The 18,050-nt window shown below is 44.0% G+C and overlaps 1 protein-coding gene and 1 long non-coding RNA gene across 11 annotated transcripts in view; one reads left to right on the top strand and one right to left on the bottom strand.

The window, feature by feature from the left end:
- PAX2 (paired box 2) overlaps window positions 1–18,050 on the bottom strand; it is a 103,639-nt gene that overhangs the window by 17,886 nt on the left and 67,703 nt on the right. For 5 of the 10 annotated variants that reach the window (XM_032115529.1, XM_032115527.1, XM_032115528.1 and 2 more), the window contains exons 6-8: window positions 15,391–15,566; window positions 13,425–13,551; window positions 830–1,039 (exon numbers count right to left, since the gene is read on the bottom strand). In XM_032115529.1, the coding sequence (XP_031971420.1) occupies window positions 830–1,039; window positions 13,425–13,551; window positions 15,391–15,566 (513 nt within the window). Of the gene's footprint in view, window positions 1–829; window positions 1,040–13,424; window positions 13,552–15,390; window positions 15,567–18,050 lie in introns of those variants that run through there. The other 5 variants (XM_032115531.1, XM_032115532.1, XM_032115534.1 and 2 more) reach the window with 3 other exon arrangements.
- The window catches only part of LOC116447011, a 94,217-nt gene that overhangs the window by 27,247 nt on the left and 48,920 nt on the right, over window positions 1–18,050 (top strand). The gene's annotated exons all lie outside the window — the stretch shown is intronic.

Below are 18,050 nucleotides of genomic sequence, written 5' to 3'. Positions count from 1 at the left end.
TCTGCAGCAATGTTGCTTCAGTCACCTTCTCAGGAGTTTCCCTTACTACCTCCCTGAAACTTGACCTTCCACCCCATCTTCCCCTCCTGCCTGCTGCTCATAAGTGCTGCCATCTTCTGCAGCCTATTTCTTCACTCCTGCTCTTCCCTTGAAGGCCACCTATCTCAGCTCTGTATTCTTTCGACTGTAAAACATAGTCTCTCACACATCCTTCCTGCTCTTGACATTCAGACATGATGCTGGGTTTCTTAACTGCTTGGTCTGCTGTGTGGAGGCACCAGCTCACACTGACACTCCCAAAACCGGTGACTCAAATGCTGCTCACAGCATGGCTATGGCAGTGCTCACCAATGTCTATCTGACTTAGTAGCTACAACCCATGATGAACAACCCAGACAGGCCTGGAGGTGGCTGGGATCTTCACGCTGCTATCATCTGCCTTGGGCTAGCACACAGTGTGCTGCGCCTGCAGTACTCAAGGTATTGAGTACTCAGGGTATTGGATGGCTAATTGAGGCAACACAGGATGTTTTGCTGAATGTGAAATTCTATACTAAGTCCCAAGCCCAATCCAACTGGGACACCCAGTCACTTCTAGGTAGTTAGAGCTTCTTTTCCCGTTTTGCTCTAAAAATGAAGGACAGGCATGAAAACTTTCTGATTCTTCATGGAGCTAAAAACATATGCTGCATATGCAGACCTAGAACATGGTTGCTCTGGTTCCCACTTGCACTCAAAGAGCTTGCAGCATTTACTGGCCTCCCCGTCAGACGAAACTGAGCCCCTTGCCTACAGCATCCCCACTCAGTTCGTGGCCAAGGCCGGTTACCTGCTATCAGAGGCTGGCTGCTGGACTGCCCAAAGTGGGCACCATGATGAAGGAAGGCACTGTAGCAAGGCGTGGACGCATCGTCTGAAAGGGCCATGTGGAAGGGCTGAAGATCAGCCTGCCCAGAGCCGACCGGCGTGGTGGGGGTGAAAGGGGTGAGAGAGGCTCCATGAGGCTCTTGCTTTATACTGAGGGGAGAGGAGAGGTTTTCTGTGGTAGGGTAAGGGATGGACACAGACAGACAAAGGGAACAGGGGAAGGAAGAGGAGGGTGGGGAAGGGAGGAGAGGAAGAACAAAATGGGTAAATGAAAATGGAGTGGTTAAAATCTACAGGGAAATTAATTTTAAAACAAAAACAAAAATAAAAAGGCTAGGAGTAGATCAGAGGAGCCAGTGCTGAGACAACAGCAGTTAATGTGCCTGGGGGCTAGGCTCGGACTGCAGGAATGCCTCTGCAGGGCAGCAGGAGATGAGGGGAATGGAGTGCAGTGGCAGAGGGGAGGAATGGGAGGCAGGAAGAGGAGAGGTGAGGGAGGGAACATGCAGGAGAGGGAGGACAGGAAGAAGCATAGGATTGGGAAGAAGAATGCTCTGAAGCTTTTGTGCTCCCTTTCCTGCTGCTTTTTCTTGCTGGCCAAGGGCATATGAAGATGCTACACTTACACAGTTGGGCCCAAGGAATTACACCGCTTTTTCTCTTCGAACCCAAGGTAACCTTCCTCAGGAGAGCAGTCTTGCTATAAGCATCTATTAAACAGATTGCTGGGTTTAATGGCCAAAGCTTCTCAAGCCAAATTTCATAAAAGTTTGACAAAAATGGTATAGCTAGAGTTCGAGGAGGTTAAAATACAAATGGGACTGTGCAATTAATAGACAGATGGATCAATCAATTGATCTTTTTCACAGTGGCACATTTTGGAGATTTAACCATAAAAGCAGTCAGGACTGACTCTGATTATTCCCAGAGAGTAGTTTTGCCAGATAGATACCTTGACAGAGAGACATAATGGAAGAGAGGGAATGTGGGGGACTTATAAAAGGTCTAATTTTCATTGTTGTTTGCATTGGGCCTCCATTTCTGATGTGCAGATTTTCATAGGCACAATAGATTCAGCTTTGCAACTGCTCCTAACTTGGCTGCCAAGTAGGATGTTTGGGAATTGGAGAACTCTGTGACCTAAAGCATGGGTACTCCAGAACACCCACTGTTGTTGTGTCAGCAGTAATAGAGTTCTGTATTTGGACATCTGAAAGCAAAGCATGGATGATGTGATCAGATCAAATCCAAATTATCTAGCAAATCATCCATCCTCAGGTAAACAAATTCAAGCCAATAAATGAAAGCCATCTCTCTGCTGTGATGACAACTATTGCCAATGGCCTATGAAATAAGTTAGTTCTGGTGGTTTTGATTTATACAGAGAAATAGAAATATGACATATAATTAGGTCATAAATCTGACTTCATTAATGTAGAACTGGCTTAATTAATTTTAGGCACCTTGTTGCGAGGCCGTAGTGCTCACCTAGACAATAAAGGGCTGGGCAATTTCTCTCTGCGAATGCTGTTTATCCTGAGACATTTGTTTCCTAAAGATTTGCTACCTGGCAGAAATGATAGTTTGCCATCTGTTTTCTCCTCCAAGTACTTCTAACATGGATGGCCAGCGCAAGTCTCTGATCCCCAAGACTTCTTTGCTACTAAGTTTTGCAACTAAGTTTCAATTAGTTGGGAAGAATCAGTCCTGGACAAAAGGGATACAGTTCCTCAAGTCCCTGGTATGCTAAGTGAGGATTGTAATTTCTTTTCCCTTCTTTGCTAGGAAGCTCTGTTTGGCAAGGACCTTTTGTGGAGGATATGGGGAACAGAAGTTGGAGTATCTGGATTTTGTTGTACAGTTAATTAAAGTCCCCAGAGTAGGCAGCACATCAGCACCCATCTTCTGCTTTTTACAACCATACACTGTCCTACTATCCCACTAGTGGAGACTTCATATGCCAGAGCCAGTCTCTGCAGATCGAGAACCCCCCAAGCTATTTTTCTCCTGCATCTTCTCCCATCAGATGGCAAGGAGTGCACAGATTTACTTTCAGACCAGACAGGCAGAGTCATCACCAGCATTCTGGGAGGGCTTGAAGCCTTTATCCAAATAATGTCGATACAAGATAATTTGGATGAAGAGACCTATCTGCAGGCAGAGGGCCAAAAGTTCCCTGGGCTTTCACAGGCTGCAAGTGAAGTGATATTTTTCAAGAAATCCATTTGACAGTGATACGTAAATAAAGTAGGGACACTTCGGTCCTGGGCATTTTCCATACTCCTTTTTCAGCTCTCTTTATTATACAAGAGACAGCAGGTGTGGGGAGCTGCTGAGGAGGAAAGGGCAGAGAGTAAGGTGGACATGGAAGCGTGGGTGGGCAGAAGCAAGAGGTGCTATGGGCAGGGGTTAATCCTGTTTGCACAGCCCCCAGGCACATTGGGTTTCTTAGTCCCTCCCCTGCTTTATTTCTCTTTTAAAGCATGGAATTTTCAGCTATAATCCTTCCTAAACCGCGGCATTTTTCAGGCGCTCTGTGTAAGTGAAACCATAATCTCTGGTAAAACAGACTGCTTAAGCTGCTGTAGCATTAGGCCAATCTGATCCAGCCCCTGGATTTCCGCTCTGCCCAGCCACCACAGAGAGGATTTCAGCCTGAAAGACTGTGTAAAGCCCTTGCAATGGGAACATCAGTGCTAGGCCTTGCCTTGCAAAGCTGGGAAGGGTTAAGGGACCAGGAGCTATTTGTCCCGATGTTGTGAGGCTGTTAAAACCCCTGTCAGACTCACAGTGGAGATGAGCCCAGCCCTCTCTTGAACACATCAAGGCTTATGAAGAAAAATTCCTTGCACCTTCCAGAGGCATCACCACTTACTCAGTGTGTGGGGGGATAAAGAAGTCAACAGTAACATGGCAAAGAGACTTGAACACAATAATGCTAAACACTCTTCTCTCTAAGAATAGTGGAAAGGAGGCAAGGATAAGGTCAGACAGCGAATGATTGCACAACCAAAACTCAGACTTTTATGTGTCTATTTATCTGTCTGTCTATCTTTCCCTCTACACTCTGCAACTGCACAGACATAATTTATATCCCATGTATCTTTACTGATGGATGGCATTTACCATTTTTTACTCCTTTGTTGTCCAACTCTCCACTGACTAAAAGCACCAGAATTCTGTCTCTGGTATAACTCCTGCCACTGCTATGCTGGAATAATTGCCCCAGCAGTGAATTATAGCTCCAAAGCATGTCACTGTATACAAAATCAATTGATTGATCTATCTCTCCACCTGTGAATGGCACAGTCCCATTTTTCATTTTAACCACCTCAAACTTCAGCTGCATCTTTTATGTTTTCAATTTTGATTTTTTCCATTCTCTAATTCTTTCATATTTGTGATGGAGAACTTGCCCCTGCCTATCAGAAGTCCTGCTAATGCCAGCAAGCCGTGGAGCAGTGCCATACTGGCTTGTCTATGTTGTGTTGAGGAGTGTTCCTTTCTAAGGCTCCTTAAGCAAATGCCAAGGTATGTCTTGCTCCTAAGGCTGGAATATCAACCTGTAATCAAATGGGGGGAAATGGAATGAGTTTGCAACCCCTTTCCAAAGCAGCAGAAATCTATTCCTGCCCCAGTCTCCTTTCTTCTTCTAAAAGGCAAGCAGTATCCTTGTTTGCAGGTGACAAAAAAAAAATTGCCCACTGTCATGGTGGGGGAAACTTGAAAGTCAGCAGGGTGGGGATATAGGTGGAAACACAGCAGAGAACATTTTGTGCATCACCTACTCCTCTCTTTCTGACTGTACTTGCTTTGTTATGGTTGTTTTTCTTCCCTTCTAACCCTTTCCTCTGTTATTTTAGCAAAGAGCAAGAACTGGTGATCTCTAGCCTAAATTCCCACTGCGAATGAAGGGATTTTGGCCAGGCAGAGTGAGAGGAAGATTCACAGCTTTGGGTTCCTATGGAGACTCATCTCAGCTTTTATCGTGCTCTCTCGTGCTGAAGGGAAGGGAAGCGGGGAAGGGGGAGGTTGCAGGACTAGATAAGCTGCTTGTTTTTCATTGCTGGCTTCCTGGAGGATAAGCTATCTGCATCCAGTGCTCCTTTTCATTACAGTACACAAAGAATACCAAGATGGCACATCCATGCATGAGGGATGGCCTTTACACACCCACTCAACACTGCTTACCATTTTGACAATGTTTCCTGTTCTTCGTCTTTTCCTGAGGTCTCAATCAAATATTTGTATGACCCCAGTGCCCCACCCTTTAGACCCCATATCCTTACAGCATCACTTAGGGGTCACTCATTTATCTGTGAGGAACTGAGCCCAGAGAAGAATATTCAAGTTCGTGTAGGAACCCTGTGCCAAAGCTGAATCTTATCTCAGGTGAATTCTATCCTTGTATCTACCTCTGAAACATCTTTTTCTGTATTTGTGTTCTCTATTCCTTTGAAAAGTTTCATTGTGGTAAACAGAATGGGACTGGGTCCTCAGAACTCATGGACTGGTGAGTTTACGCTATAAGCTGTGGAGTCACATCACTTTCTCCTACATGGGAATCTTTCCTCCAGTTCCAAAAGCCATACAAAAGACCAGACATGACTGACACAGCATATTGTTTGCTTTGCTTACTGTCATGTCAGAAGAACCACTTTTTCTGTTCTTAGTTTCCTAGGTTTTCTGTTGCAAGAGCATTTTGTAAGTTGCACTGAAAATAAAGACTGTCTTCCCTTCTCTGATCATAACAGACCTTTGCAAGAAGAACTTAAAAGTGTGCCAAGATTAGCCTGCTTCTCATTATACCTTTGTCTTCCTACTGACTAGAGAGTGAGCCTTGTGTGTTCAGGTTTATTTTCTGTTTCTGCACACATTAATCCCTGTTCTTAGCCCATTACATTGTTGAGTAAATGTTTGAAGAAACAACCTTGGATTGCTTTTCCCTAAGAGTCAAAGCTGTTGTGACATCATATTCCATGTCAAATTTTGTAATCCATTTACCTTATTTTTTTCATTAAACTGAATGTTATAAATCTAGGTTTTGTGTCTGATCGGATCAACTGATGCTTTCCAAGTAAGCTGACCTGCTAACTCTGTATGTTACTTTGAAGAGAAAATTATATAGTCTTCATATAGAGTTAAACGTGGAGCTTCCAGTAGACCTGTGATCTGGACTTACTCTTTGAAGCTACTTGAGTACTGATTAATCACTTGAGAACTCCACTGAAGTCTATTTCATATGGCTCTCAGTACATTTGTTTAAAGATGGACCTGAAGAGGGAAGATATGCTTTAAAGTCCTGCATGGAGGGGAGAAAGATGTGTATGCAACTTGTGCACTTGGCAAAGAGAAATTCAGTGGAGTTTATCCTGCCCCCTTTCTTGAGTCCCAACCCATTGGATTTGGCAAATTCTGCCTGTCTTGAAATGTAATGTGCTTATTCCTTTTTGGTTTGGGACTTGAATGTTACCTCTTAAACAAGATGCTTTTGAAATATGTACTGGGCAATGCAATTAGAACCTGTTAGTTTTTCATGCAGTCCTCATCATAGGTAACTCCAAGGTTTCATCATAATGGTATTTTACTGATCACAAGATAGGATAGATCTTCCTTGGTAACCCACAGCAGTCCTAAACTTAAAAAGATGGGACAAAGATTACTCCAAGCTCTCTAGTTCTCTGAAAGACTGCAGTGGGCAATTTTGGTTGTACAAGAAGTGAAGAGAAATTCTGATTAATTCCAGTCCAGCTGATGGACATCAAAAGTTATTAATGTCTGCTTAACTCAGGTATAAAGCACAGTCTTCGCTACACTGGGCAAATATCTACATCATAAGAATTTTTATCAAAGTTGTACTTCTTGGATCCTTCATTTAACCTCAGAAGAAAAGGCAAAACTTGAATTTCTGGAAAGACAATACAATACAATTATTTTCTTTTAAAAAGTCCCCTTTTGTCCAGCACCACAGAGTGTGGCAGCCTGCAATGCTGTCCTCTTGCTGAAGAAAATTGGACTGGGAATGCCAATTCACTGCCATTGTCATTATATAACATTATTGTCACTCACTGCTATTGTTCACTTAAATACTAATTTAAGGAAAGCAAAGATATTATTTCTTTTGGGTCCATCCATTTCTGTGTTCTTTGGTTGAATATGCCTTTAAAGCCCACCAGCTGCTTTCTTCAGCATCATAATGTTCACTGACAGTTACTGTCAGTGAAAATTCCACTGAATGCATATAAATAGTTTAAGTGATTCCTTCCCCTCCACCTCCCGTTCCTGTCTGTTCCAGGGATCATTCATCTGACCATCTATCACTCTCAGCCATTTGGTCCCAGAGAAGAATAGTAACACCTTTTGCTTTTACAAATTCCTTGACTAGATAAGAAGATACTATCTCTTCTTAAGGAGGGGAAACAGTTGATTAAACTTGGAGGTCCTGTGGACATCTGCTTTCGCCAGTTCCTCATCTTAAATATGAGAGGCTTGCTCACAGAAAATATGACCTTCATTTTAGTAAGGCAGGATAGTAAGAGCCTTGTAGCAGTCGTATGAATGATTATCATATTCCATTCTCATGGCATTGGAGCATCCAGAGGTGTGCCTAAGAGGCTGCTTGACTGCTGGTGACTGCCGCCATGCTGCTGTGCTGCTGAGCGGGGTCAGCATCTGTGGGATCTGCCATCACCAAAGCCAACTTGGGCCCCCACAGCAGTTTGCTAAAGAGGTTTTCTTAAGTCAGCTTAGTCAAGCCCTGGCCAGGGCCATTGCTCACTGGTATCAGAGGCTAAATTAGACTGGAGGAAGACAGGAATTTTTCACCAGTACAAACAAGGAAAAGGGGAAGGAAATGCTTCCGCTCTCACCGTAGCATTATAAGTACAACTGAATGTAATGGTCAGTTTTAGTCATGATTTAAAAGAGCAAGCTGGATCAACTTGTTTTACATTTCCACTGTGAGGCTGTTTTCTACATGCTTGAATTTTATGGGACGTAACAAATATTTTGACAAATACAAAATTTACCCTAAACATAGTTATTTCGGTTTTTGCTAAGTAGATGAACTGCATCATATGCACATTTATTTAAGCAATTATGTTGTTTAATATAATTTGTCTTCACATATTATTACATGGGAAAATAGTGAACAATGAGTCCATATTACTATTTTATTAGATTATTAACTTTTTACTTGTTATCTGTGTCAAGTTATATTTGGATGGAAATTAGACTTAAATTAAACACAGTATTTGTAATTATTCATGCTAATTAAATAAAATGACCATAAGTTCCCTGACTTCCTAAATATATTAGAACAGAAAAAGCAAGCTTTTCTAATCAGGTTTTGCCTTAAAAAATTATTTATTAAATGGAGGAAAGGATAGATATAAGGAGGAAGTTGGACTGATTTAAGAACCCTATTTTAAAACTTATAGATTTCATCCTTTCATACCAACTCTAATTCACTTAATTTGAGGAAAACAAATGTTCCTACTTTTTCAAATCCTAGTTTGTTTCTTCATTTTAAATGACCAGGTTATTGAACTGAACAAAATTTTCTTTGGTTCACTCACTAATTTTAAATGAAGGAAATAGTATCTTTACACCTGGCAGGAGGCTAAAGTTCTCAAAGGATGGTTTTGCATTTCAGAAAAATTTTGGATCCAAGTGTCTAGCCACTTATTTCTCCATGATTAGCATCACAGCTTTCTTGAAAACTTTCATAGAAATCAGATGCTGTTTGAGTACTACGTTTTTTATGTCTTTCAGGTATAGCAAGTATCCTTTTTAGTCAGTAATTCCAACTTTTTTTGCATACATTCATGTATGAATTTAAAAAATAAACTGAAAAAAATCTGATCCCATGTCAGAGAGGGGAGGTCTAAAGGAAAGTGAAATCCATGAACTTTTTGCTTTTGTGGTGCCTTTGTTTGATACACCATGAGTTGTCATCAGGATTTCTCAGCCTGGATGATATTTGTTGCTTTAGGGAAAAAAAATATTTCCCAGAGAGAAGGAAACATTTTCCATATAGTACATGGTAGGTGTTTTGGTGTGGGTGGTGATGACTTTAAAAGTTCTATATTCCTGTTAATAGGTGCTAACTGTAGCAGAGAAGCACTCATAAACCTCCTCACAGGAAGAGAAGGGGACACATACTCCCACTTCAGTCACTGTAGAAGTTCCTGGAGTGATGGGGTTTTTTTCATCTTGTCTTTTACCTTTACTTTTTCTTTGTACATCTCACGGATTGTAGTGGGCTCACAAACAAGGTCTATTTAGTTAAAACTTCTGGGATTCAACTAAAGGAAATTTTTCTTCACCTTTCCTGTAAATTTATGACCCATCCAGTAGGTAAACCCTCCCCTTTAGTAGTTAACAAGCAAGTTTCAAGCCATACACGAAAGGTCCATCGTGCTGTAGTACTGCCTTTCTGTTGGGTAACTCCTGGGCTAGATAATTGAGTTGGAAAGGGCTCTATTCCCAAACGATTAATCAAAGTCCCCAGAACCTGCTTTGAAGACATCTCACTTCTTTGCATGACTATTCCAGAAGCTGGGACTTCTGGTAGTGCTTAAAGACAGATCTTAACCTTTGTTCTCTTCTTGATTCAAGGCTTCTGTGAACATCCTTGTGCTTTTAAAGTACTCCTATTGCTAGTGCCAAAATCTTGAGGTTCTTCTCCACTCCCCTCTTGGCTGTTGAGTACCTACCTAGCTATTGAGTACCTTCCAAACTCAAAGATCCATGGAAACGAGTGAATAAAGGAAAGCTATTGAGGTTTTCTGTGTTTACCTAGTCCTGTGGAGATTTATGCTCATCTGCTTTGACTGTTTGCCTTCAAGAGACATAATTGAAGTAGAACAACTCTGAACAACAAAATTCTTGGAACAGTGTTCAACTGCATGTACTTGCTTTATCATGGTATGTTCAAGCTTGGATCTTTGCTTCTAGGAATTCTGACCAAAGATACTGTCCAAGAAACTGAGAGGGATCTACACCAATCCAGCTATGAGAGCCATGCAACATCAAGGCAAGATGTAGCTGGTCTGCTGGCCTGTGTGTGCAGAAAGACATGAGGTGGTGTTCTCAAGTAACTCTTAAGAGCTTTCTCTTTCTGAATTGTCACAAGGAAGTTGAAAATTTCTGCATTGTCTGTTCCATATGCAGGACAGCAGAGTATGTTTCCTAGCCTAGGGTCCAGCTAGTCCCTAAGTGTCAACTCATTCATGGAAATTCCTTGCATGTACTTAATAGGGAGAAATAAGGATGACCTGTCTGCTCCACAGCAAAAAAATGCTGTAGGAGACATGAGTAATAAATGAGCCATCTAAGACATGTTAGTAGAATAATTGTCTGAAGGGGAGTGTTTGATATCGGCAGTACTAGGTAAGGCTGGGCTGTACATAGCTGTGGTGCTAAGCTGTGTCTTTGAATAGATGCCCAGGACTTTGGGGAAGACCTTCTGGCACGTTGAAGTGGTGGCTGCTTGTTTTGCAGCATTTTCAGCTCTTCAGTTCCAAGAAGCCCCCAGACAAGTCCCCAGATAAAGGGATTTCAGTAACACTGTTCCTTAATGATCTCACTACATTTCAGAATCTTAGGTAGCTACATATTGTTGAGGTTTTGATGGCTTTTGGAGGGGTGTGTTCTCAGAATGGTGTGAACTGAAAGAGCTTGCTGAGGACAGTTAGTCATGAGCCTGAGAGAAGGACTTTCTCTTAAGTCTTCAGAAAGGACAGAATCTAGTGTCATACAGCTTTGGTTTGGAAAGACCTAGCGATATTTTCTTCTGTCTGGGAAGACTAACCTGGGGAGACTTGCTTGTAGGCTGAAGCTCTAAATCTTACATTGTGAAGTGACTGCACACAGAATTTGTACCCTGAATGCGTAGATTTGTTTCACATTTGTTTCAGGTATCACCTGGATTCACAGACTGCCCTGGGACAAAAGTAAGAGGCATTCTGAGGATGACACCATAGCAGCAAAAGAGGCAGCCAGCAATTCAATACTCACTATTACTCCAATATCCCTTCCTGGGAGCAGGATCTGGGTGATACCAAAGAAATCTGCATGCCTCTTCCTTAATTTCCTAGCTGGGGTAGATCAGGAGGCAGCACTGAGTTCCTCACCTCTCTGGTCCTTCCTGAAAGCATTGCCCAGCCCCATAGCAAACATATCATGAATCATTCATCTTTAATAGATTATGCAAATTGAGAACATCAGATCAATGAAGATCAATACCTGCAACCATTTAATTGCCAGCAAAAACATTTTAAGAATGAGCATTATCTGAAGTCTTTTCTTGGGTAATGGCACCATTAATCCAAACATTGGATCCTGGCCTAAGTGTAGAGGAAAAATTCTCCGCCCCTCTTCCCTTGATGCCTTTCAGGGTGTTGAGGGGCTTTTTCTTCCCCTTTTCATTTCCAGTTTCTGAGTTTCTCCATCATTACAACCAGTGAACAGCTCCCAGTGCTAATAGTTCTGCTTTTGTTACTCTGCACTGATTGAAATGTCGCATACAGATTGAGATGTTAGTGCTAAGTTGCCACCTGGGAATGTCAAGCTGGGTCTGAAATGAACTTTTCTCACTCTTGGATCTAGATGGATCAGATGGGGATGTTCTCAAGCTGAGCTGGGAGTGTGGCAGGGAACAGAGTAGGGGTGGCACAGGTTGGGGGGGACATGAAGAAAATTTTTTGTCTTGGCCTATAGTCTCTTTTGTGAGACCAAATCTGTCTCCTGCTGCGCCCTTGTGAGAGTCATGTCCAAGGCCTGTGTAGTGTCTCAGCCTTCAGGAAGCCTGCTCTCACATTAACAGGCTGGAATGCACCATCTTCACTTCGGCAAAAGGACTAAAAAGAATTATTTTCATGGTCCTTTTGAATCTTAAACTCTGACTGTAGACATGTCACCTTTGCATTCAGCTGTGGGGATTCGCCTTGCTCTCCTACTGGCTTTGCTCCCCAAAGACAAGAAGATATTTCCTGTAAGAGATGTGGATCTGCTGAACAGCAGATGAACACCAGCTGAGTTTTGCAAATACAAAGAAAAGTAAAACACTTTTGCCACAGCTAGGCCGCTTTTTTTTTTTTTCTGGTTGGCTAAGAAACTGCATGGCTGCAAGGATTCTGACTCAAGCCTGATAGCTGTAAAAGCCATGAAAAAGGTCTGGGGATGTCATGCTTTCTAGACACTTCCTGAATAATGCAGTTCATCTCCCATGTTCTCCAAAAGATTTTGCAGACCTCACACTGGATATTCTCTGTGTTTAACTGTTACTAATCCTGCCTGGTCCCAAAGTTCTTGGTAGCCAAAAGTTGCATGCAACAATATGCTCTTGGTCAGTGTTTGCTGAACAAGCAATGATTGCCTGCCTCAGCCATGAGCTGCTTTGACATTGGGGGCTATTAGCTGGGGCTTCTGCAAGAGAAAAATGAGATACAAACTCCAGTGCTCTTGATTCTGTGCCATCAGAGGACTGTTTTGGTCAAGGGACAAGAAGCTTCTTCCCTTGCTAACAGGACTGAGACCTCTTTGTCTTGAGTTGTTTCTCAACTTCTGCCGTGAGGTTTCTAGAGGGGCTAGAGAAGTTGTCAAGAAAGGGGGATATACCAAACAGGGGCAAGTCACTTGAGCCTTGCAGCCTCTTTAGCTACCCAGGAGGAGATGTTCAAGTCTATGGTAGCTGTGTGAGCAGACACAGATGGCAACTAAAGCCTTGAGAAGAAGGGCCGTGGCATCAGAATACTTCCTTACGGCTCTAGACACACACAGGGCCGGCAGTCTAACACCAGTATCAGGACAGTGTGGGAGTGACCTGTGGCGCCAGGCCAAGCTGTGCCACTCAGGTTCTGCATGTGCCACCAGCAAAAAGGAAGTTTCAGTGATGCATCTGCACAGAGATTGCCTTCTATTTCTCTGCATCCAGATTTGTCTGCTGTCATGTGCTTGCTCACAGTTTCTACTCTCTCAGACATATCTGAGTTTATATGTGCCCACACATGAGGAAAGGCTGCGAACAAATTTTTTTGCCAGCTTTCATTAGAGACTCATGGGCTTAAGCAGGAGGGAGTTTAGCATTCACAGTTCAGCAGATCTTGGTATTTAATTTGCAAATGCCCCTTCCAAATGCCAGGGCTGAATAAAACTTAAATTATTATTTCTCCAAAAGAAAACCAAGTGGAGATAATGGGTAAGCTATGACCCTGTTGTTCTCAGATACAAAGGAAAAAAATCACAGTGCGTATTTGGACATATTTGTCCTCCACCAGCATCCAACCCTAAGCCCCATCTGGGCACACAAGTTCGTGATTCGCGTCTGGGTTTGCCTGTCTTTGAGTCACAGCTGGACACATCTAAGTGTACCCAAAACTGCCAACACTCTGAATTTCAAACTTCTTTTGAGCTCTTATGTTCTCCACAGTCTTTCTGTCTCTGTCCTTGTTTGCCACAGAGGGGTATCTTGCATTAGCAGAAAAAGCAGAAGCTAATGGTGATGAGGGAAATAAATAAAAAGCTTGGTTTTGCTGTTTGGTCAGGCAGCTTACCGGTCACCACAGGGTACGTCTGGGGTCCTGACACATTTGTCCCCAGGTCTGGGTTAGCAGAGGTGGATAGACTTGATTTGACTTCATCGAGACCAGGGGTCAGAGCTGGGAGGGAGTACTCATTACCCTGGGGAAGAGAGGAGAAAGACAGCTCGCTATTGATGCGATGGGAGAAAGGGAAGGGTGTACAGATGGGGGGGAGGAAGAGTAGAGATGCAAACCCCTGCACAGATGGAAGAGGAGGAGGAGGAGGAAATGGAGAAGATGAAGTGACAAGAGGGTTGAGGAGGATGAGGGCAGGGCATCCTGGGATGAACTGTCCCACCCGCCTGCTTGATGCTGTGAAGGGGAAGAGGGGTGAGGAATCTGGCCTGTTATCTGTGGTATGGCTGAGCCTTCGTTCAGTGCTGTGGGGATGGGGATGGCTGGCTGTGTCTGCCCAGGGGAAAAGAAAGGGGAAATCCACATCCCCTCCTCTTGGCTGAGTGGAGATGGGAGGTGTTTGCCCTGATGACAAGGACAGCTGGGGCATAGGACTACAATGACATGACTAGGACAGGCGGGCTGTAGGAAGCAGCCAGTGTTATCCCACTGTCGCCAGGGTCTCTGCCTGGGTCGCTTGCCTCCCCTCCACTGTTACCTCTGTCGTAGCTTTTTAGAAACAAAGCCTCATCCGCTGCCTCTGTCACTCTGTGCATTGGGGTATGAAATTGGGGAGGGGGGAGCCACATGGCTAACAGAAGGGTGGGAGGGGGAGAGCCATTGAATCTGAAAGGGTGTCCTGTCCGAAAGGCTCTGGTAATTGCCTTTTTATTGTGGCAGCCTCCAGACCAGACGCGGGAGCTGGAGAAACCAGGAAGGCTACAAAACAGCAGGAAAAGTTGCTCTGATTAATATTACGTTAAATTAAAACTGATTTTCTGCTCTTTCTCCTCCGTTTTTTTCCATGCACTTCCCCAACCCCCTCCCCACATCTTCCCCTCCTCCAGCAGGCTCCACGCATGCTGCCCCCTCCCCGCCCCTGTCCCTGCTTGGCTAGGACTGCCTAGTCATTTCCAATCCCTTCTTGTATTGATCTTCCTGTAGAAATCAGTTTTGTAATTAGCTGCAAATTAGGCCTTCTACTGGGGGTGAGCCTGCCCCCTGATTTATCACCAGAGTAATTCGCTGTGATCGGAGAGAAATTAAAATGAACTCAATTAGGCTTTGGATTTGCTTTATGGGCCCTGCTCAGAGTTTCAGGGGGAAAAATGACTGTGCTGGTGCTTAATAGTCTAATGAAAGTAAATAAAGGTTATTCATTGTAATAAACCCAGGGACTCTGGGATGAAGGGAGTCCACAGCCAGCCTCTCCTTCTCTTCCTTTGTTGGTTTATGGCTTGGGGCGGTTTAAAAAGACTTTTGATTTTCATTTTATTAAGACAAACAGCTTTTGGGATAAAAGGCCGGGAGAGCGGGGGAGTAAAGAAAAGGTGGGCAGAGCTGCAGAAGTGTGGAAAACTATGTTGGAGATGGGAGTCAAGTCTCAGCCTTGGGCCATGAAGGAAAATGATCCATTAAAACCAAACCCTGTGGCTCGCTGGTCACCAGTGGGATCTCAGTGTGCAGGAGTTTCTGTGCAGTGCTGCATGCCAGTGAACATGCATGAGGGTGGAGGCATGTTCATGGCAAGAACAGGCTTGCATACAGACAGGTGTGCGTGCAGAGGGAAAAGATGTCATGGGGACAGAGGAGAGCACAGTGTGCATGTATACAGCCAGTTCACGAGAGGAGGTAAAGCCTGTGTATGCGCGAGTATCAGCACAGTGATATAGTTACAACCAGACAGAGCTGTAAAAGGTACGTGCACTAACAGGTCAGTGTCAGAACAAGGGGTGGAGAGGGGGAGAGGGATTTTGGTGAGGGAATCTCCCTGCCATCATCCTCTCAGTGCCTGTGGGTTCCCATTACCAGGCCAAGCCCTCACCTGCTCAGATTTGATGTGCTCTGATGTTTGAAAGACGTCAGGGTAAGAAGGACGCTCAAAAACTCGATCTAAAGCTTCCAGCTGCTGCTGGGTGAAAGTGTCGCCACGAAGGTGCTTCCGCAAACTGTCCACGCTGCTCTGGGAATCTCCATTGGGAACTGAGCCCTCGGATACATCTGCAGGGCACAGACAGAGAAAACAGGGAGTTAGCACCACCCTGGCTTGAATTGGTAATGGATGCAGGACAAGGACAGAGTGAGAAAGAATGAGGCTCTCTGCCTCCACCCAGGTAGCTGTGCCACTCCTGAGGGAAGAGGAGGCTGCAGGGATCCAAGAGGAGCCCCCTCCTCTCTGATGGAGTGGCCAGGCTGCTCCAGTGGGTTCTGTGGGACTCTCCTGCCCAGGATGAATGAGGCTGTGGAGAATAGTGCTTAGCTCAGAGATGAGTTTCGGTTCCGCTGATTTTCAGTGTTAAAAATTGCCAAATCTCCACTGCTGAGCATAAAATGGGAGCAAAGCAAAGCGATTAGCATCGCTAGAAGACCACTGGAGAGGCAGTTCACAGAGAAACAAGAGTGCTGAGGATGGGCTGTACTGGAGACGACTGAGGAAGCCTGCAATGGGAAAAAGTCTCTCTTACAGCTTGGAGGGGAGCCAGTCTCTGTTGTAGCTCCCCAGTCCCATGAGCAGCTATCACTCTTATAATTTCCTTCTCATCTGATCATGTCCTAGATGAGTCTTTCATCCCCCTTAGATAACAGGAAAATCTGGTTTCTGACTCCATGTTTCACCACAGACCAATCTCTCCCTGTGGGGCAGCTGTCCCATCCAAAAAATATTGGTTTCTGTCCCATTCACCTATGTGTAGCTTGTGATTTATCATGACCTGTTATAAATTATCTGTTATAAAACTCCCTCCAAAATGAGATGAATCTTTGTCTCTGCCAGTCTCCCTTCTTATCTAAAATGAATTATTGTGTTACAAAACCTAGTCCTGCTCAGTGGGAATCTACCTTTCTGGTATTCCTTTGCTCTTACTAGGAATATAGCTGCCTTCTGGTAGAAGCTTCCCTGTAACGGCATCTCTGTCCCTACAACAGCCCTCTGACACAGTCCAATTTCACAGCAGTGTCTCCTGCCATGTTTCAGGGCGTCTCTATTTCTGTTGTGCCATCCCACATCTCTTATAGCCCACTCATCCCCTCTGCTGTGAGTCTGTTATAAATGCCCTGCCCCATCCAAAGTGAATCTTTTCCTGTGATAAACCATCTGATCACCTATATGGGTTTGGTTTGGGTTTTTTTCCCCTGTTATCTCCCAACTCAGATGAGGTGCATTTTTCTCTGTTATAACCCCTTTTTATCTCCAGTGAGTCTCCTGCTATTAGCATCTGTCACATCCAAGGTGAGTCTGTCTGTTATAACCTCCTGTCCCAGCTGAAGTGAATCTTCCTCTGTCATAATCCCTCATCTCATCTGAGGCAAATCTGCTCATTATAATCTCCTCCAACTGTGCTGAGTATCTTTCTGCTGTCACATCTCAGCCTAACTTTGGTTAGGTTATATATAGGTTATATATATATATAGATTAGGCCTGGTTATAATTCCCTGCATCATCCATGCTGATATACCTCCATACTCTCCATCCCTACCTGAATCCCTACCTACTGGGCTTCATCAGACACAAGTCTGACTGCCCTATCACCCTGACTAACCTAAGATCAGGTTCTTCCTCTTGTGCTGCAATTATCTTCCTGGTTTTTCACTAATATGCCTCATACTTAAGCCTTTCTCAGTGGTCTCTAGTCTGTGAATCTCAGAAACCTGCTGTCTGTCAAGAAATTGCTCAAGGGTTCTGTATAGGCCTTTTCCTTCCTCCATGCAATCACGAGGTGCTCATGGACACATGATGCTCCCAGGAGCCTGGAGTGACATTCACTGTGCAGCATCCAGAACAATGGCACTCTGCTGCTTCCTCTTCTAGCTCACGGATGGTGCCAAGATGGTATTTTCCTGGCACAGTTAATGCCCAACTGGTGCCTGAGAGTTACAACTGAGCCTGCTGCCTTCTGGCTATGAGATATATCCGTTTATAGGTGATTATACGATATGATATAATCAATAGTACATTATATACAGTAGCGTAGTACAGTACCACTCACAAGACCATAGAAAATATTACATATTGATTTGTCCCTGCCAGCAGCCTTCCCTTGAGCAGCCTCTTCTCTCTTTCTTTTCCACCCCAAGTCAGAGTAAGGCTGTTTACTGGCACTGATCCCTGGAGTTTTCTCCTCTCCCCAGGCTTATTTGCACAAGAGAAAGTTATCAATTTCTTGAAATCTGAAGTTCATTACAGATTTGACTAAGAAAACAAAGCAAAGATCAGGCTTGATGGACTGCACACTGTGTGGGTCACTACAGTTTTCATGTTTTAGATGGACTGGGCTGTTTCTTCAGGGGGTGGCTTTCTGGAGGACTAAGAGAATTCTGGTCTTCCCTGCAGAAAGCTGGCACAGAACTCCTGGGTCCAGACTCAGAAAAAAATGTTTCTGTATCAGCCTCAACCTGTCTGCAGCCTATGAAGCTGTTTGCCTTTGAGGATTTTTCCGCATGTGTCAGTCAGTGTGCATGATTGTACACACCATGATGCTAATACAC

The sequence above is a fragment of the Corvus moneduloides genome, chromosome 8 (genome assembly GCF_009650955.1).
Source record: "Corvus moneduloides isolate bCorMon1 chromosome 8, bCorMon1.pri, whole genome shotgun sequence".
Lineage (NCBI taxonomy): Eukaryota > Metazoa > Chordata > Aves > Passeriformes > Corvidae > Corvus > Corvus moneduloides.
This window is presented reverse-complemented; position numbering and strand designations above follow the sequence as displayed.